Here is a 13,930-nt window from a genome sequence, read left to right as displayed (position 1 = left end):
GGGGACCCGGCCGCCCGGACTCCCACGCCGCGCGTTTAAAGCTCCCTCCGCACTGACTTCCAGCTCCCCCTAGGGGCAGGGACGGTCCCAAGTGCCCTCACTCCCCGCCGCCGCCTCCCCCCTCCCGGCCAAAGAGGAGGAGGCGGGCGCTCGAGCCTGGCGCCCTGGGGCCTCGGAATCCGCCCCGGCAAACCAAGGGAGGTGAGGGGGGAACCTTGTGGGCGGGGAATCCCTCCCGCCGCTGGGAGCCGCCCGGCACCCCTTCGCCCGGTGCAAGGGTTGCACTTTATAGACGCTCCCTGGGCTGTTTCTAGGCTCCCCCAAGTCCCTCCTCCTGGCTCTCCGGGTGTCTCGGACCCTAGCCCTTGAGCTGCGGAGAGCGGTGGCGAGAGGGGGCCGCCAGGCCTTTCCCTGGGTTGAGCCTGGAGCCAGCTTTGTGCCTGAAAGCACCCCCGTTTGCCCAAGATCTGGTGGGGCAAGCTCCGCGTTCTGGTTGGGGCGCTTGTTTATGAGAAGAATTTCCTCTTTCTTAAAAGGGCAACGATGCGAGTGGGGCCCTCCAGGAGGCACGGGATGGGACAGGTCTGGTCCAACCAGAGAAACGGTGGGAGAGGGTGCAGGACCTAAGCTAGAAGGTCGCTGTATCCTCTTCTGGGCTTGGCCCTGGAGAAGGTGGGACCCACGCTAGGTGAAAAGGGGAGATGGATGGGGACCGGATAATAGGAGAAAGAGGCATCTTCCATTACTCCTCTCCAGCTTCCTGGAGGTGTCCCCAGCCATACCCCTGCACACCTCTCTCCATCAATTTACTATTAATTAGGTGCCATCCCTGTGACAGACGTGGGGGAGGAAGGTAAAATCCCCGAATTAAAGACGTCAGCGCTCAGGTTGCTCACACTTCAGCAGGGGGAGCTAGCTAAGTCCAGTGACAGCAAATCCAACAGCCAACAGTGGGGCGAGGTAACAGCCAAAGTGTGTGTTAGGCACACCTGGAAAAGTGAGGCCGGAGCCAGAGCAGGTAACTCCTGAACAGGATTTTGAAAGCTGAATGGGTAAGGGCGGGCAGCCAAGGGAGAATGAACCTCCCAAGAGTGGGGGGCAGGTGTGCCAAACAGACATGCAGCCTTGTGGGGAGTTCTTGGATCTTGTAGGGCAGGTGGGGGGTGGGCTGGGAACCCCAGAGGCATAAACCGGCTGTCCATCAGAATAGTTAAGGCTGCCACTGAGAATGTGGGCGCAAGGAAGGCATGGAGGAGAAGGGACCAAAGGATCAGCTACGGGGCTACCCTGGGCCTGGGCAAGGGGTTACCAATGAGGTCAAGCCAAGGTCTGTCATTTCTGGGCAGGGAAACGTTTACAAGGTGCTGCTCTCCACCCGCCAGTAGCTCTGGTTCTTCCTAGAGGGAGGGACTGGATGCTTCATCGGCCTCTCAGGTGGAAAGGGGCACCAGGATTCTCCCCCTCACATAGGGCGATGGAAGGACACCCTCCCTTTCTGCCCTGACCACCCCCCCCCCACACACACACACACACGCACACTTTCACTTGGCTGGGTTGGGCTCTTAACAACCCCATTTGGCAGATGAGGAAGCTGAGGTGTTGAATGCAAGAGACACTTGTCCACGTTTGCAAGTCAGAACCCCTCAGAGTCCTGGTGTTTCTGGACCCACTGCCCGCATCATCTGATTCCCTATGAAGTACAAGGAGGAAAATAAAGTGGCTAAGGCGCCCTCCAGCCGCTGGAGCAGTGCAGTTCCGGAATAGAGGGCTGAGTGTGGACACTGCTCCTGCTGCCAGGGAGGAAGCCCCAGGCCCAAGATCCTACTGCTACTGCATTGTACTTCTGACAGTTCCTCAGTGTCCATAGACAACCCCCTCACCCCCCCCCACACGCACACACTGCAGGGGGCTTCCTGTCCCGTGTGGGAAGTTACACCTGGAAGGCTTTGGAGCCTGGGAAGGTCTCCCAGGGGAAGAGGGCTTGGAGAGGGCTAGTGATAGAGTTAGGAGTCGAGGAGGACGGGCGGTGGGTGGGCAGTGGGCAGCGGGCAGCGACCCTGCCCAGTGCCATATCCATTCGGGCAGCTACTTGGCCTCCCCAGGTTCCAGCCTACAGAGAGGGAGAAACGGAAGAGAGGAAGGTGAGCCGCTCTGCTCCGGCCATGGCGTGAGGCCAGGGCCTCACTTAGTCCACCACACATTTCCTTTTGGGGTCAGTGCAAGCTGGGCCTCCGGAGATAAAGCTGACACACACACACACACCCCGCCGGGGCTCAACTGAAGGGGGAGGGTTCTCAGCTTGGTGGCCAGAACCCCACTTCTCCCCTCGCCAGAAGGTTGGCTCAAGTCACTTCACTTCTGCGAGCTCAGTTTCCTTATCTGTAAAATGGGAGATGTAGGGGGTCGTTCTGACGAGTGAACGAGATTAGGGAGCATAGCCGGCGCAGGACGCGAACAGAGCGCTCGCTACACGTGGGCGATTATTAGGATTATATGCAAACCCGCCGGCGGTGTGGGCGCCACACCTACCGTGTGGGCCATCTCCTCTCTCCCCGGTCGCGGGGCACAAAGCTGGCCCGCCTTCGGGCCGGCGCCGCTCTCCTATCCTGCAGCCCCAGCGCCGGGCCTCTCCCCTCCCCGGCTCCCCCGCCAGCCCACCACGCCCGGGCCTGGAGGACGTGCGCTGTGCTAGCACCAGGCGGCTGGACGGGACAGGACGCGCCCGCTCCGCCCCGCCACCGAGGCCCCGTGAGGGAAGGAAGTGCTGGGGCGTGTTTGTCAGGGCTTGACGTTATTATTATTTTTTAAATGGTGAACACAAAATAGTCAGGAGAATGGAAAGCACTTCATAAACAAGAGAAACAAAAACACCCGCAGACCTCGCGGCGCATAACAGGGGAGCTTCCCTCCAGAAGAATCAGCGGGCGACCGCGGTCCCCTCGCCAGCTGGTGTCTCCTTACACCCCAAGTGGAACGGGTGTTTCACATCGTACAAACAGCTGATGTCTGTGGGCCCCTCCACCGTCAGAAATTGGGCCCGCAGGGATTAAGCGCCCACTGCGTGTTGGCACCGCGTGAACCCCCTCCCCAACAAGTACAGCGTGGTCTAGGAAGGCCTCTTGGAGAAGGTGGTCAGTGGGATCCGCTCCGTGAAGGGGCTGGAAGCGCCTTCTAGGCGGAGGGAACAGCGCACACGAAGGCCCTACAAGTGGGCGCGGACGCGCGGGGTACCCGATGGAGCAACCGGGCGAGGTCCGCCGGGGGCATTCTGGCGCAGGGAGTTGTAATTTTCACGCCCTACAGTGCCGTGCCACCTGGCCCCGAAACTGTGGTGGGTGTGGACGGTCACAGTCTGGTCAAAAGCACAATCTTGCGGATCTGCACAGCCTTTTGGAGCCGGCAGGGAGCCTTCACTCGCTCAGGACTTTTCCTGCGAGGCCACCTCTGCAAGCACTGAAGACCCAGTTTGCAGACCGGAGAGCGTTATTCCCATTTCCCAGATGAGGAAACCACGAAGCGGCTAGTCTGTGGCCCTCGCACAGAGCAGGGGTGGAGCCGCGCCGCCCTCGGGCACTCCCCGGCGTGGGCGCTCGGGGCGGGTGGGGCGGGCCCTGGCCCCCGGCGCTCGGCTGTCTGGAACGGCGGGCCGGGAGCAGGTCCTGCCACGCAGCCGCAGAGGCTCGGCCCCGCGGGCTGGCGGCAGGAAGAGAGGCGACGCCCCCTGGAGCGCGGCAGGAACCCGGCCGGGCCAGCCTCCCAGTCAGCAGAGCCGAGCCGCGCCGGCCCCCGCGGTGATGAAAGCCGCGGCCGAGTCCAGGTCACGCCGAAGCCGTTGCCCTTTTAAGGGGGAGCCTTGAAACAGCGCCCGGGTTCCATGTTTGCATCCGCCTCGCGGGGAGGAAACTCCATGTTGTAACAAAGTTTCCTCCGCGCCCCCTCCCTCCCCCTCCCCCTTAGAACCTGGCTCCCCTCCCCTCCGAAGCTCGCGGGGATCCCTCCCTCCCACCCCACCCCTCCCCCCCGCGCCCCGATTCCGGCCCGAGCCGGGGGGGAGGCCGGGCGCCCGGGCCAGAGTCCGGCCGGAGCGGAGCGCGCCCGGCCCCATGGACAGCTCGGCCGTCATTACTCAGATCACCAAGGAGGAGGCGCGGGGCCCGCTACGGGGCAAAGGTACTGGGGCCGCGCGGAGGGGGCTGCGGCCAGGGCACCGCGGGATGGGAGGAGGAAGGGGCTAAGACCCTTCCTGGGACAGTCGGCGCCGCCGCCCCGGGCGCCCGCCACTGCGGAGCTCAGAACTCCCATCCGGAGAAGGAGCGGGGAGAGAGTTTGAACTCGCTGAGACTCGGAGACGCGGGGCGGGGCCTGGAGCCACTAGGGCGCTCCCGAGTGCTCGAGGTGGGGAAACTGAGGCAGGGGTAGAGAGTGGGTTCCTTCCGGGTCTCCAGGACTGGCATTGCGCATTGCCCGATAGTCGCCCCCTCCCCCCCCCCCATTGGCGCCAATGAAGGTGAGGGGGTTGAAGAGGGCGCCTTCAGGCCACCCGGTGAGGCTCCGCCCCGGGCCGCGGTCTAGTTGGGTCGCCGGAGGGGGCGCCGAGGTGACAGCGGGCTGGGGAGGGTTGGAAGGATCTCCCGCCAATACACGGCTACGATCCCAACAAACTTCCGCGTCACGCGTGGAAGCACTGAGCTCCTGAGAGGCGCAAGAGTAGGGCAACCACTTCTACGGGTCCTTAGCGCACCCGCGAGTTTTTTGCATCGGGCTGAGCACCAGGCGCCCTGGCTGCAGGCCCTTGGGCGCCGGGCCTGTGCACTCACGCACCGACCGGGAAAGCGGTGCAGCCCGCCCGCCTTGGCCGGGCCCTCGGGGTCTGGAGGGTCTAGGCTGGGCGTCTGCCCCTCCCTGTGCCGGTGTTGACCTCGAAGGCTAGGAAGCCCCTCCAGGTTCGCCTAGCTCTGGCCAGGGCCTAGCTCCGCCCGAAGGCTGGGGGCCCGGTAGAGGGGCGGTGGAGGGTGGGCCCGTCAATCAGGCGGCGGATGCCGGGCTCTAGGTCGGAGGTCTGGGCGGGGCGAGGGCGGAGGAGGCGGGGCCGGCAGCTGGCTGCGGGACACTGGCTCCAGGCCCCCGCTCCCTGCCTCTGCGCCCAGCTTCAGTGAGGACTTTGGACCCACGTGGGCGGTAAGGATGGGAGCAGGGCGGGAGTGGACAGCAGGGCCCCAGGCCCCAACCCTCCCCGGTTAGGGGCCCCAGCGAGCAGGGGCTGCTCAGGTAAGGTAGGTGTCTGGAGGCATCCCCGGTGGGGCTGATCCCACAGGAGGGATGAAGTTTGGTAAGAAAAGAGAAAGCCTACGGAGAGCAGCCAGCCCGCGGCCGGATGAGGGGGGCTTTGTAACCACACTGGGAGGATCTGTGGGTACCAGAGGGGTGGCCTGGAGTCCAGGCTGTCAGGAGTTCGCATCTGGGCATGGACGCACGACTGTGCGGGCTAGGGTGCACACCCCCCCACCCCGAGCCTCTCTGCTTCAGGTGAGCAGAAGTTAGCGGCTTCTCAGAAGCCCCGGAGCCGGGGCATTCTCCACTCGCTTTTCTGCTGCGTCTGCCGCGACGATGGGGAGGCCCTGCCGGCGCACAGTGGGGCGCCCCTGCTGGTGGAGGAGAACGGAGCTGTCCCCAAGGTGCGTGGTGGCCTGGGCATCTGGGCTCAGGCTGGGGCGGGTTTCAGGGAAGGGGCTTTTCACGACCTGTCTGCAGGCCATATAAGGTAGGGAGGGTCCCTCTCCCAAGCCCTGTGCCCTCCCTCCCAGGCTTTCCCAGCCTGGCCCTGAATGCCCTTAAGATTGACACCCAGGCGAGGATCCTTCAGCCAAGGGAACTCTGGATTTCCCCTGTAAGATTGGAAGCTTTTCTCTCCCTTGGCTTCCTAGGTGGGGAAGTGAGGCCTCCAGCCAGGTGGCCTGCCCCAGGCCCCAGTTGGGGGCGGGGGCAAAGCTGGGAAGGAGGTGGCCTCTCCCCACCATTCCTGTGTCTCCTGGCATAGAGGGCTGGGGGAGGGAAGACCCACGTAGGAGAAATGATGGAGAGGCGCCCCCAACTACTTCACCCATCCCTGCAGCAGACCCCAGCGCAGTACCTGCTCCCAGAAGCCAAGGCCCAGGATGTGGACAAGATCTGTGTGGTCATCGACTTGGATGAGACCCTGGTGCACAGCTCCTTCAAGGTGGGCCCTGCCCAGCAGCCCTCAGCTCCCTGGGTCTCTGAGGGGGGCCTGCCCTGGACTGGGGGCTGGGGTCCTCGCTGCAGGCCCCGCCCCAGCAGCTCCTTTTCCCCCCACAGCCAGTGAACAACGCCGACTTCATCATCCCTGTGGAGATTGATGGGGTAGTCCACCAGGTGAGGGGCTGGGTGTGGGGGGAGGCGGCGGGGTTGGCACCTGCCTTCCAGACCCCAGGCTCCTCTCATCAGTTCTGAGGACCCAAGGTGGGACTTGGCTAGAGGTGGAACATAAGGGCCCAGAGGGTGTGAGACTTGCGCCCAGGATGATACAGACCCTCGGGGACTTGGCCAGACTCCAAGGCCTGTAGGGAGTGGGGCTCCTCCTCGGTGCCCCCTTGCCCCCCTTGCCCGGGACCCAGTTCAAGTAATTCAGGATAGGCTGTGTGCTGTCCAGCCTGTTCTCCATTACTTGGCTCGGGGGCCGGTGCCCTGCTGCCTCGGGGTAAGGGGGCCGCCTTCAGGCCCCTTCGTTTGCCTAAGGCCATGGTGGGGCAAAGACTGGGAATTAGTGATTCCCCACGAGGTAGGACCTGAAGCTAGAAGTTGGAGGTTCATTTTGATCCTCTTCTGGAAGGACAGGTGCTGGCCAAGTGAAGCCCGTGGGCCCTGGGACCAGCCTCCCTCTTGTGTTCCTTGCTCTGCTCCCTCCCTGTCCTCAGCTGGGCACCACCCCCCCACCCCACCCCCCACCCCAGGCCCTGCCTGCTGGCCAGCAGTCCCCTCACCGGCCCACCCCCTAGGTCTACGTGCTGAAGAGGCCCCATGTGGATGAGTTCCTGCAGCGAATGGGCGAGCTCTTTGAGTGCGTGCTGTTCACCGCCAGCCTTGCCAAGGTGAGCCCCCCCCCAGGGCTCCTGGGGCCACCCGCTTCCCCTCCACCTCCAGCCTGCAGTCGGGTGGACCTCTGGGTCCCCTTTGGGCCTGGGTGACCTGTGTTCCACTCTATAGTATGCAGACCCAGTAGCCGATCTGCTGGACAAGTGGGGGGCCTTCCGGGCGCGGCTGTTTCGTGAGTCCTGCGTCTTCCATCGGGGGAATTATGTGAAGGACCTGAGCCGGCTGGGCCGAGACCTGCGACGGGTGCTCATCCTGGACAACTCGCCCGCCTCCTACGTCTTCCATCCAGACAACGCCGTGAGTACTGGGCAGGACCAGGTTGGGGGACCGAGAGCCAAGAAGAGGGTCCAGCCGCGGGTGCCTCCTTGGCCTCCCGGCCTCCCCACTGCTGTGCTGGGTGATGTCTGGGGCTTGATGCCCTCCTGGTCCTCTGTGCTTCCATCCCTCGGGGACCTGTGCCTCCCCCACAACACACACCCACTGCCGCTGCAGCTTTTCGCACCTTACTGATCATTCCATCCACTTGCTTGGAGGGGGTACCCACCAGGGGCGGGGTGGGTGGTGGTGCCTGCTGCGTCCTGGAGCAGTTTCAGTTTCTGAAAATCACCAGTCGTGACCTAGTCTTGGGTCCCAGAAACAATGTAGTGAGTCCTAGTTGGAGTTTAAAAAAAAAAAAAAGAGAGAATAGAAAATATCGGAGGGCTTTGCACCTGGGAAGGTTAAATACCACTTTATAAAACCGGCAGTTTATCGTATAGGTAAACAGAATTTACGGTGGGTTGCTGTCAGAAATGTTTGAAAGTCTTGAGTCAGGGGCTCCCCGGGGGGTGCCCCACCAAACAGTGGGCGCTCAGGGCTGGTCTGGACATCCTGCGCCCAGAGCCACCTGCCCTGCTCACCACCGTGCATCCCTCTGCCCAGGTACCGGTGGCCTCCTGGTTTGACAACATGAGTGACACGGAGCTCCACGACCTTCTGCCCTTCTTCGAGCAGCTCAGCCGCGTGGATGACGTGTACTCAGTGCTCAGGCAGCCACGGCCAGGCAGCTAGTGAGGTGCCCTGGGGCCACGACCGGCCCCTGACCAAGGCCCACACCCCTCCCACGTGGACTTGTCCTTATGAAAACCCAGCAGCGGTGGCCCACTTCAGCCCTCAGTGGCTTGGGGAAGTGGGCCCTCTCCGCCTGCCCGGCCAGGCTGCACCAAGAGCAATGAGCCTCTGGGTCCCTGTGTCAGTGCCTTAGAACCTCCTCCTCCTCCTTGGAGGACCTGTGGGGCCCTGTGGGGCGCTCCCCCTCCCTCTCCCTCTCTTTGCTGCCATGTTTCTTTGCTGCCAAATCGGGCCCCTTGGCCCTTTCTGGTTCTACTTGGGGGAGGGGCAGGCTTCCTGCTGCCCCATGCCTTGGGCCCCCAGCCTGGGAACGGTGGACACCAAGTGCCTTCCTTGCATAGAACCCTTTTTGCCCTGCCCTGTTTTCCCAGGGCTGTGATCGGTGTTCGGCTCTGGCCTGGGACAGTGTCCAGATGGCTGCAGTCTGGGCTGGCAGGGGCGAGGAATCAGCCTCCCCACCTCCTCCCTTGGGACTGGTACAGCCCCCACCAATCTCTGCCTCCTAGGAGGACGGAGAGGGGAGATCTGTTACCACTTGGTGAAGGGAATGGGGTGTGTCCTGCGGGACCCCAGAGTCCAGCTTCTCTAGGCTCAGCAGCAGCTGGAAGCTGCTTCCCACACCGAGCCCTGACCTCTCACATCTGCCTTAACCACCCAAGGCCCTGGGGCCACCACCCCAGCCCTGGTGTTGGGGGCAGAGGCAGGACCCGTTTGTGGTGCCATATAAATATGTATATGTGTATATAGATTTTTAGGGGAAGGGGAGAGGGAAGGGCCAGGGTGCAGAGACCCCCCAGTCCTTCACCCCTTTCCTGGACCCATAAATTGTGGGGAGGGAGGGAAAGGATTTTTACATTTTTTAAACTGCTATTTTCTGAATGAAACAGGCTGGGCCAAGGTGCCCCAAGCCCTGTCTTCTGCCCCTCACACCCTCTTTGCTCCAATTACTCATTCATTGAAAACACATCAGCACATTCTCTGTGCCCAATGCTGTGCTAGTACCACCAGCTGAGTGTGTGGGGGTCTCTGCATCTCATTGGTGCCCTCCCCCACCCACTCCATACTTCACTGGTGCCTTTAGGGGAGCTGTAGGAGGTGGGACCCTTCTTGGGGGGCTTGGGGGTCTCCAGGAAGCCTGGCCAAGCTGTCCCCGTCCCCCCTGTGCCAACCCACCCCTGTTGTGCCCCCCCTCACCCCCTGCTGGCTGGGGGCAGCTCCCAAGACATCCTGCCTTCCAGCTCTGACTTCTTTGTCTGGAACCCCTTCCCCAAAATGCTGAGTCTGGAGATCAAGGCCTTGGGCTCTCCCCAGGGCTTAACGGTTAAGGGGACCCACATACCAGTGCCAAGGGGGTTGTCCAATGGAGATATCATCGCCCCTCCGCCACAGAGAGCTGGGGGTGGGAGGGCGGACAAGGTTGGCCAGAATCAGGTGACCTTCCCATTTAAGTGCCTTCTCTGTGACTGAGAGCCCCACAGTATGACAAGAACTAAAAACACAAGACCCCCATCCAGCCTCTGTGTTCACTGGGGGGATGTTGAGCCGGGTGGGGGATGGGGGTTGCCCTCAGGCCACACCCTCCAGGGATGTAAAGGGAGGGGCTGCCCTGGGCCCCCGGGGCTTCAAGTGTGCAAGTGTGAGGTGGGCGTACAGTGGTGAGTGGACCCGAGTGCACCGTTGTACTGTTTAATTATTCTACGTCTCGTCGCCTGTTACCTGACCTGCAAAATGGAGAAATGCCCTCTTGGCGGAGTTGATTAAATGCCAGGAGGCATTAAACGCGGAGGGCTCGCTAGTATTAGCTGTAAAGGAAAGCTGGGCTGCGTCCCTAGGGGAGGCACCGGGAAGGTATTTGCAGGCGGGAGGGGTGTGGCCTCTGTCCCCGGGTAGAGGGGAGGGGCTGCGGCGGGGCGTGGGGGCGGGGCGAGTTCCTGGGAAGCCAAGTTCAGCGCCAAACGGAAGAACTTTGGTTGAGGTGTCGGGAAGGGCCGGCAGGCGGAGGCGTCAAGGTCTTTGGGGAGACGGTGGGCCCGGCGCTCGGTCTTCTTGACCTCCGCACCTCTTTCCCCCATCCGCCCCTCCACGGCCCCTTAGCACCTACTGGCCGCGCCTTTGCTCGAGCCTCCGGCCCACTTCCTGCCTCCGCCCCTCCGGCCCGGGCAGCACTTCCTTTGCAAAACCGGGCAGCCCCAGGCCCTGGCAGGAAGTGCCCTCCCGCCCCTCCCCGCCCTTGCCTGCTTCTCACGGTGGCCGCTAGAGGCCTCTCTGTCCTCGGCGACTCCAGCCTGCCCTTCCCCCAACCCGGGGGGGCGGGCTGGAAAGATGGGGGCCATCATCGTTTACCTATCTCCCGGGGGTGGGGCAGTCTTTCCCCCAATACACATAAACACACTGGAAGGAAGGGAGACCTGCCCTTCCTGAAGTCGGTCTCTGTTCCCCCAGCTCTGCCTACCCTGCCCCCACACACCCTCTCATCCCCATACCTTGCGAATCCAGCCTCAAGTCGGCCTCCTCGCGCCCCAGATGCTGGTCCGTCCCCCAAGTCGGGGGTTGGGGGACGACCTCAGCGTGTGACAGCTCTGGAAAGCACCGATGTGGAAAGAGAAGCCCACAGCTCCCAAACGCCCCACTCTGAGCTGGAGTCCGCTGGGGCAGGACAAATACCCAGCCCTCTCTGCCTCTGCCTTCCTCCTCCCCCCAGTACTGCTGCATTTCCTGCTCTCCCAGTAAACACTGGTTACCCCCAAGATTTGCATCCAAGGGGCCCTGACATGCCAGGGAGTCGCCCAGGGTTCCCAGCTCTGAAAGATCACAGCCAGTCTCTCCCCACCACCACCCACACAGCCTTCACCCATGTGGAGTTCAACTTAACCACAGGTATCTGCATTCCCTATGAGCTGGGCACGATGCCAGGACCTAGGGACACCCCACAACTGGGCCATCCCTCTGCTTTCGAGGAACCCACACCCCAGTTCTGAGAAAGACACCTGAGCAGACTAAAACCTGAAGTGCGGAGGGCCTGGGTGCCTCAGATGATTAAGCGGCTGCCTTCTGCTCAGGGTCATGATCTCCAGGTCCTGGGATGGGGCCCTGAGCCCTCTGTCTGGCTCCCTGCTCAGTGGGGCGTCTACTTCTGCCTTTCCCTCTTCTCCTGCACTTATGTGCTCTCTCAAATGAATAAATAAAATTCTTTAAAAGATTATTTATTTATTTGACAGAGAGAGAGATCACAAGTAGGCAGAGAGAGAGGAGGAAGCAGGCTCCCCGCTGAGCAGAGAACCCGATGCTGGGCTCGATCCCAGGACCCTGGGACCATGACCTGAGCCGAAGGCAGAGACTTTAACCCACTGAGCCACCCAGGCGCACCAATAAATGAAATATTTTTAAATAAATACATAAATGAATAAAACTTGAAATGCAGTCAAAGCCAAGAGAGAGAGATTGAGAGAGAGAGAGAGCAAGAATACAGAAGGTAGGCAGCACAGGGGAGCACCTCAGCCCAGCTGGGATGGCCTGGAAGCTTTGGACATGCTTCCTGCTGCCTTGTGGCTCAGAGGAGTTTGGGAAGGAGGAGCAATTCAGATAAAAGGTGGCCCAAGCAAGGAGTGGCATCAGGAAGGAAGTGGGATGTCAGGGAACTGCCCGGAAGTGTGGAAAATGAGAATTTTGGAACGCCACACAAGGGAGAAAGGATGGGAAATGGTGTTGGAGACAGGAGGAGAGGCCGGATCCTGCAGATCCTTAGGCATCCAAGGGAGCGTGGCCTTCTTATGGGCAGTGGGTGCCATTGAGGAACACTGACTAGGTGGGGTGGTGCTCAAAGGCAGCAGCTGAGCTTTGGAAGCTCAACCAGGGGGTCCAGTGACATGAGACCATATGGGGAGACCACAGTCATGGTCTCAAACACGGAGGGCGGAAGCCTGGGCTGAGCCAGGGGCAAAGTGAAGAAGAGGATAGAAGGGATGGTTGTGAGAGACGAGATAAACTGGGCAAGGGATGGTTGTGAGAGACGAGATAAACTCAACTCGGCCGGAAGCTGTGGCTGCTTGGCTTGGGGGCTGGGGACGGGGATGGCTGGGAGGGAGGAAGGTTTTGGAGATGTCAGCAGTGAGAATGTATCTAACGGGAGCCTGGTATGGGCAGATATTCACTATTTGCTTGTTACACACACAGGAGTCAAGGGTGCAGGGGAGCAGGCCCCCGATAAAACGCAGCTGGCAGGGCTAAGAGCTGGTACAACCTCTTTAGAGAGCAATTTGATATTAGTGATCAAAATTACTTTTTTTAAAATAAAGATTTTATTTATTTATTTGACAGAGAGAGACACAGCGAGAGAGGGAACACAGCAGAGGGAGTTGGAGAGGAAGATAGCAGGCTTCTCGCCGAGCAGAGAGCCCAATGCGGGGTTTGATCCCAGGACCCTGGGATCATGACCTGAGCCAAAGGGAGACACTTAATGACTGAGCCACGCAGGTGCCCCTAAAAAATTATTTATTAAATGCAGATACTTTTTTTTTTTTTTTTTTTTTTTAAGATTTACTTATTTATTTGAGAGAGAGAGATCTCGATGCGGGACTCGATCTGGGGACCCGATTTGGGGACTCGATCTGGGAAACTCCGGGATCATTCATGACCTAAGCCGAAGACCATCACTCAGCCAACTGAGCCACCCAAGTGCCCTGCAGATACCTTTTTGCCAGCAATTCCACTTTTAGGAATTTGTGCTGTGTATAAAATGTATGTAGTATAGACTTGTATGCATAAGGATGTTAATTGCATCCTTGTTTGTGATAGCAAAACACTTGACATTAACCTGAGTGCCCGTCAGTAAGGGACTGGTTAAATAAATATTGCTGTATCTATAGCAGAGAGTACCACCTAGTCTTGAAAAACAGTGAGTTGGAACTATTTGAGCAGCTACAGAATGATCCCTGGGACAGATGACTGGTAAATGAAACAAAGCAAGAGTCCTAACAATGGCGGTGGTGAATTTTCATAAAGGAGGAGCACAGAAACAGACACAAATATATACTTGCTTATCCTCCCATCGGGGACACAAGAAATGAGAACAGTTCCCAATTCTGGGAACTGGGCGGGGGACTGGGTGGGATTCATCTACCACGGAAGGGACACATTTTATGATACATCTAATTTGAATTATTTAAACCAGGCATGTTCATTAATTTTTAAAAATAAAAATCAGTTGAAAATATATAACACAGCTTCCTAAATATAATATCAAAGATAGAAATCATAGATTCCATTTCTTTCCTTCAAACATTCTTGACAACACCTACCAGGTGGGCACTAGGGTTTGGCAGTGGGCTAACAGATGTGGTGAGGAAATCAGGTGTTGAAAAAGCAATTACAGAATGAATATTATAAAAGAAGAAGTTGGGGTGCCTGGGTGGCTCAGTGGGTTAGGCCTCTGCCTTTGGCTCAGGTCATGATCTCAGGGTTCTGGAATCAAGCTCTGCTCAACGGGGGTCCTGCTTCCCCACCCCCCTTGCCTGCCTCTCTGCCTACTTGAGATCTCTGTCAAATAAACAAATAAAATCTTAAAAAGAAGAAGAAGAAGAAGAAGAAGAAGAAGAAGAAGAAGAAGAAGAAGAAGAAGAAGAAGAAGAAGAAGAAGAAGTAAAAAGTGGTAAGTAAGGAATTTAAGACTTTCGTGCTTCTGGTGTCAAACTGTCACCCCAAGATGACTCCT

At 59.5% G+C, this 13,930-nt stretch overlaps 1 protein-coding gene and 1 pseudogene across 2 annotated transcripts; both read left to right on the top strand.

The window, feature by feature from the left end:
• Window positions 1–3,767: 3,767 nt before the first annotated feature.
• On the top strand, window positions 3,768–8,332 carry CTDSP1 (CTD small phosphatase 1). Of its 2 annotated transcripts, none has more exons than XM_059168057.1 (7): window positions 3,768–4,170; window positions 5,527–5,675; window positions 6,116–6,217; window positions 6,334–6,390; window positions 7,014–7,106; window positions 7,222–7,407; window positions 8,032–8,332. In XM_059168057.1, exons 1-7 carry the CDS (start codon window positions 4,104–4,106, stop codon window positions 8,158–8,160), a joined length of 783 nt encoding a protein of 260 aa, XP_059024040.1. In that variant the 5' UTR covers window positions 3,768–4,103; the 3' UTR covers window positions 8,161–8,332. The 2 variants fall into 2 exon arrangements, with proteins under 2 accessions (XP_059024040.1, XP_059024039.1); XM_059168056.1 differs by having other exon boundaries at window positions 3,775–4,170; window positions 6,113–6,217.
• On the top strand, window positions 8,328–9,729 carry LOC131827459 (uncharacterized; annotated as a pseudogene).
• Window positions 9,730–13,930: the final 4,201 nt, after the last annotated feature.

Source organism: Mustela lutreola, chromosome 3 (assembly GCF_030435805.1).
Source record: "Mustela lutreola isolate mMusLut2 chromosome 3, mMusLut2.pri, whole genome shotgun sequence".
NCBI classification, from domain to species: Eukaryota; Metazoa; Chordata; class Mammalia; order Carnivora; family Mustelidae; genus Mustela; species Mustela lutreola.
Note: the sequence above shows the minus strand (reverse complement) of the source record. Positions and strands in the feature narration are given on the sequence as shown.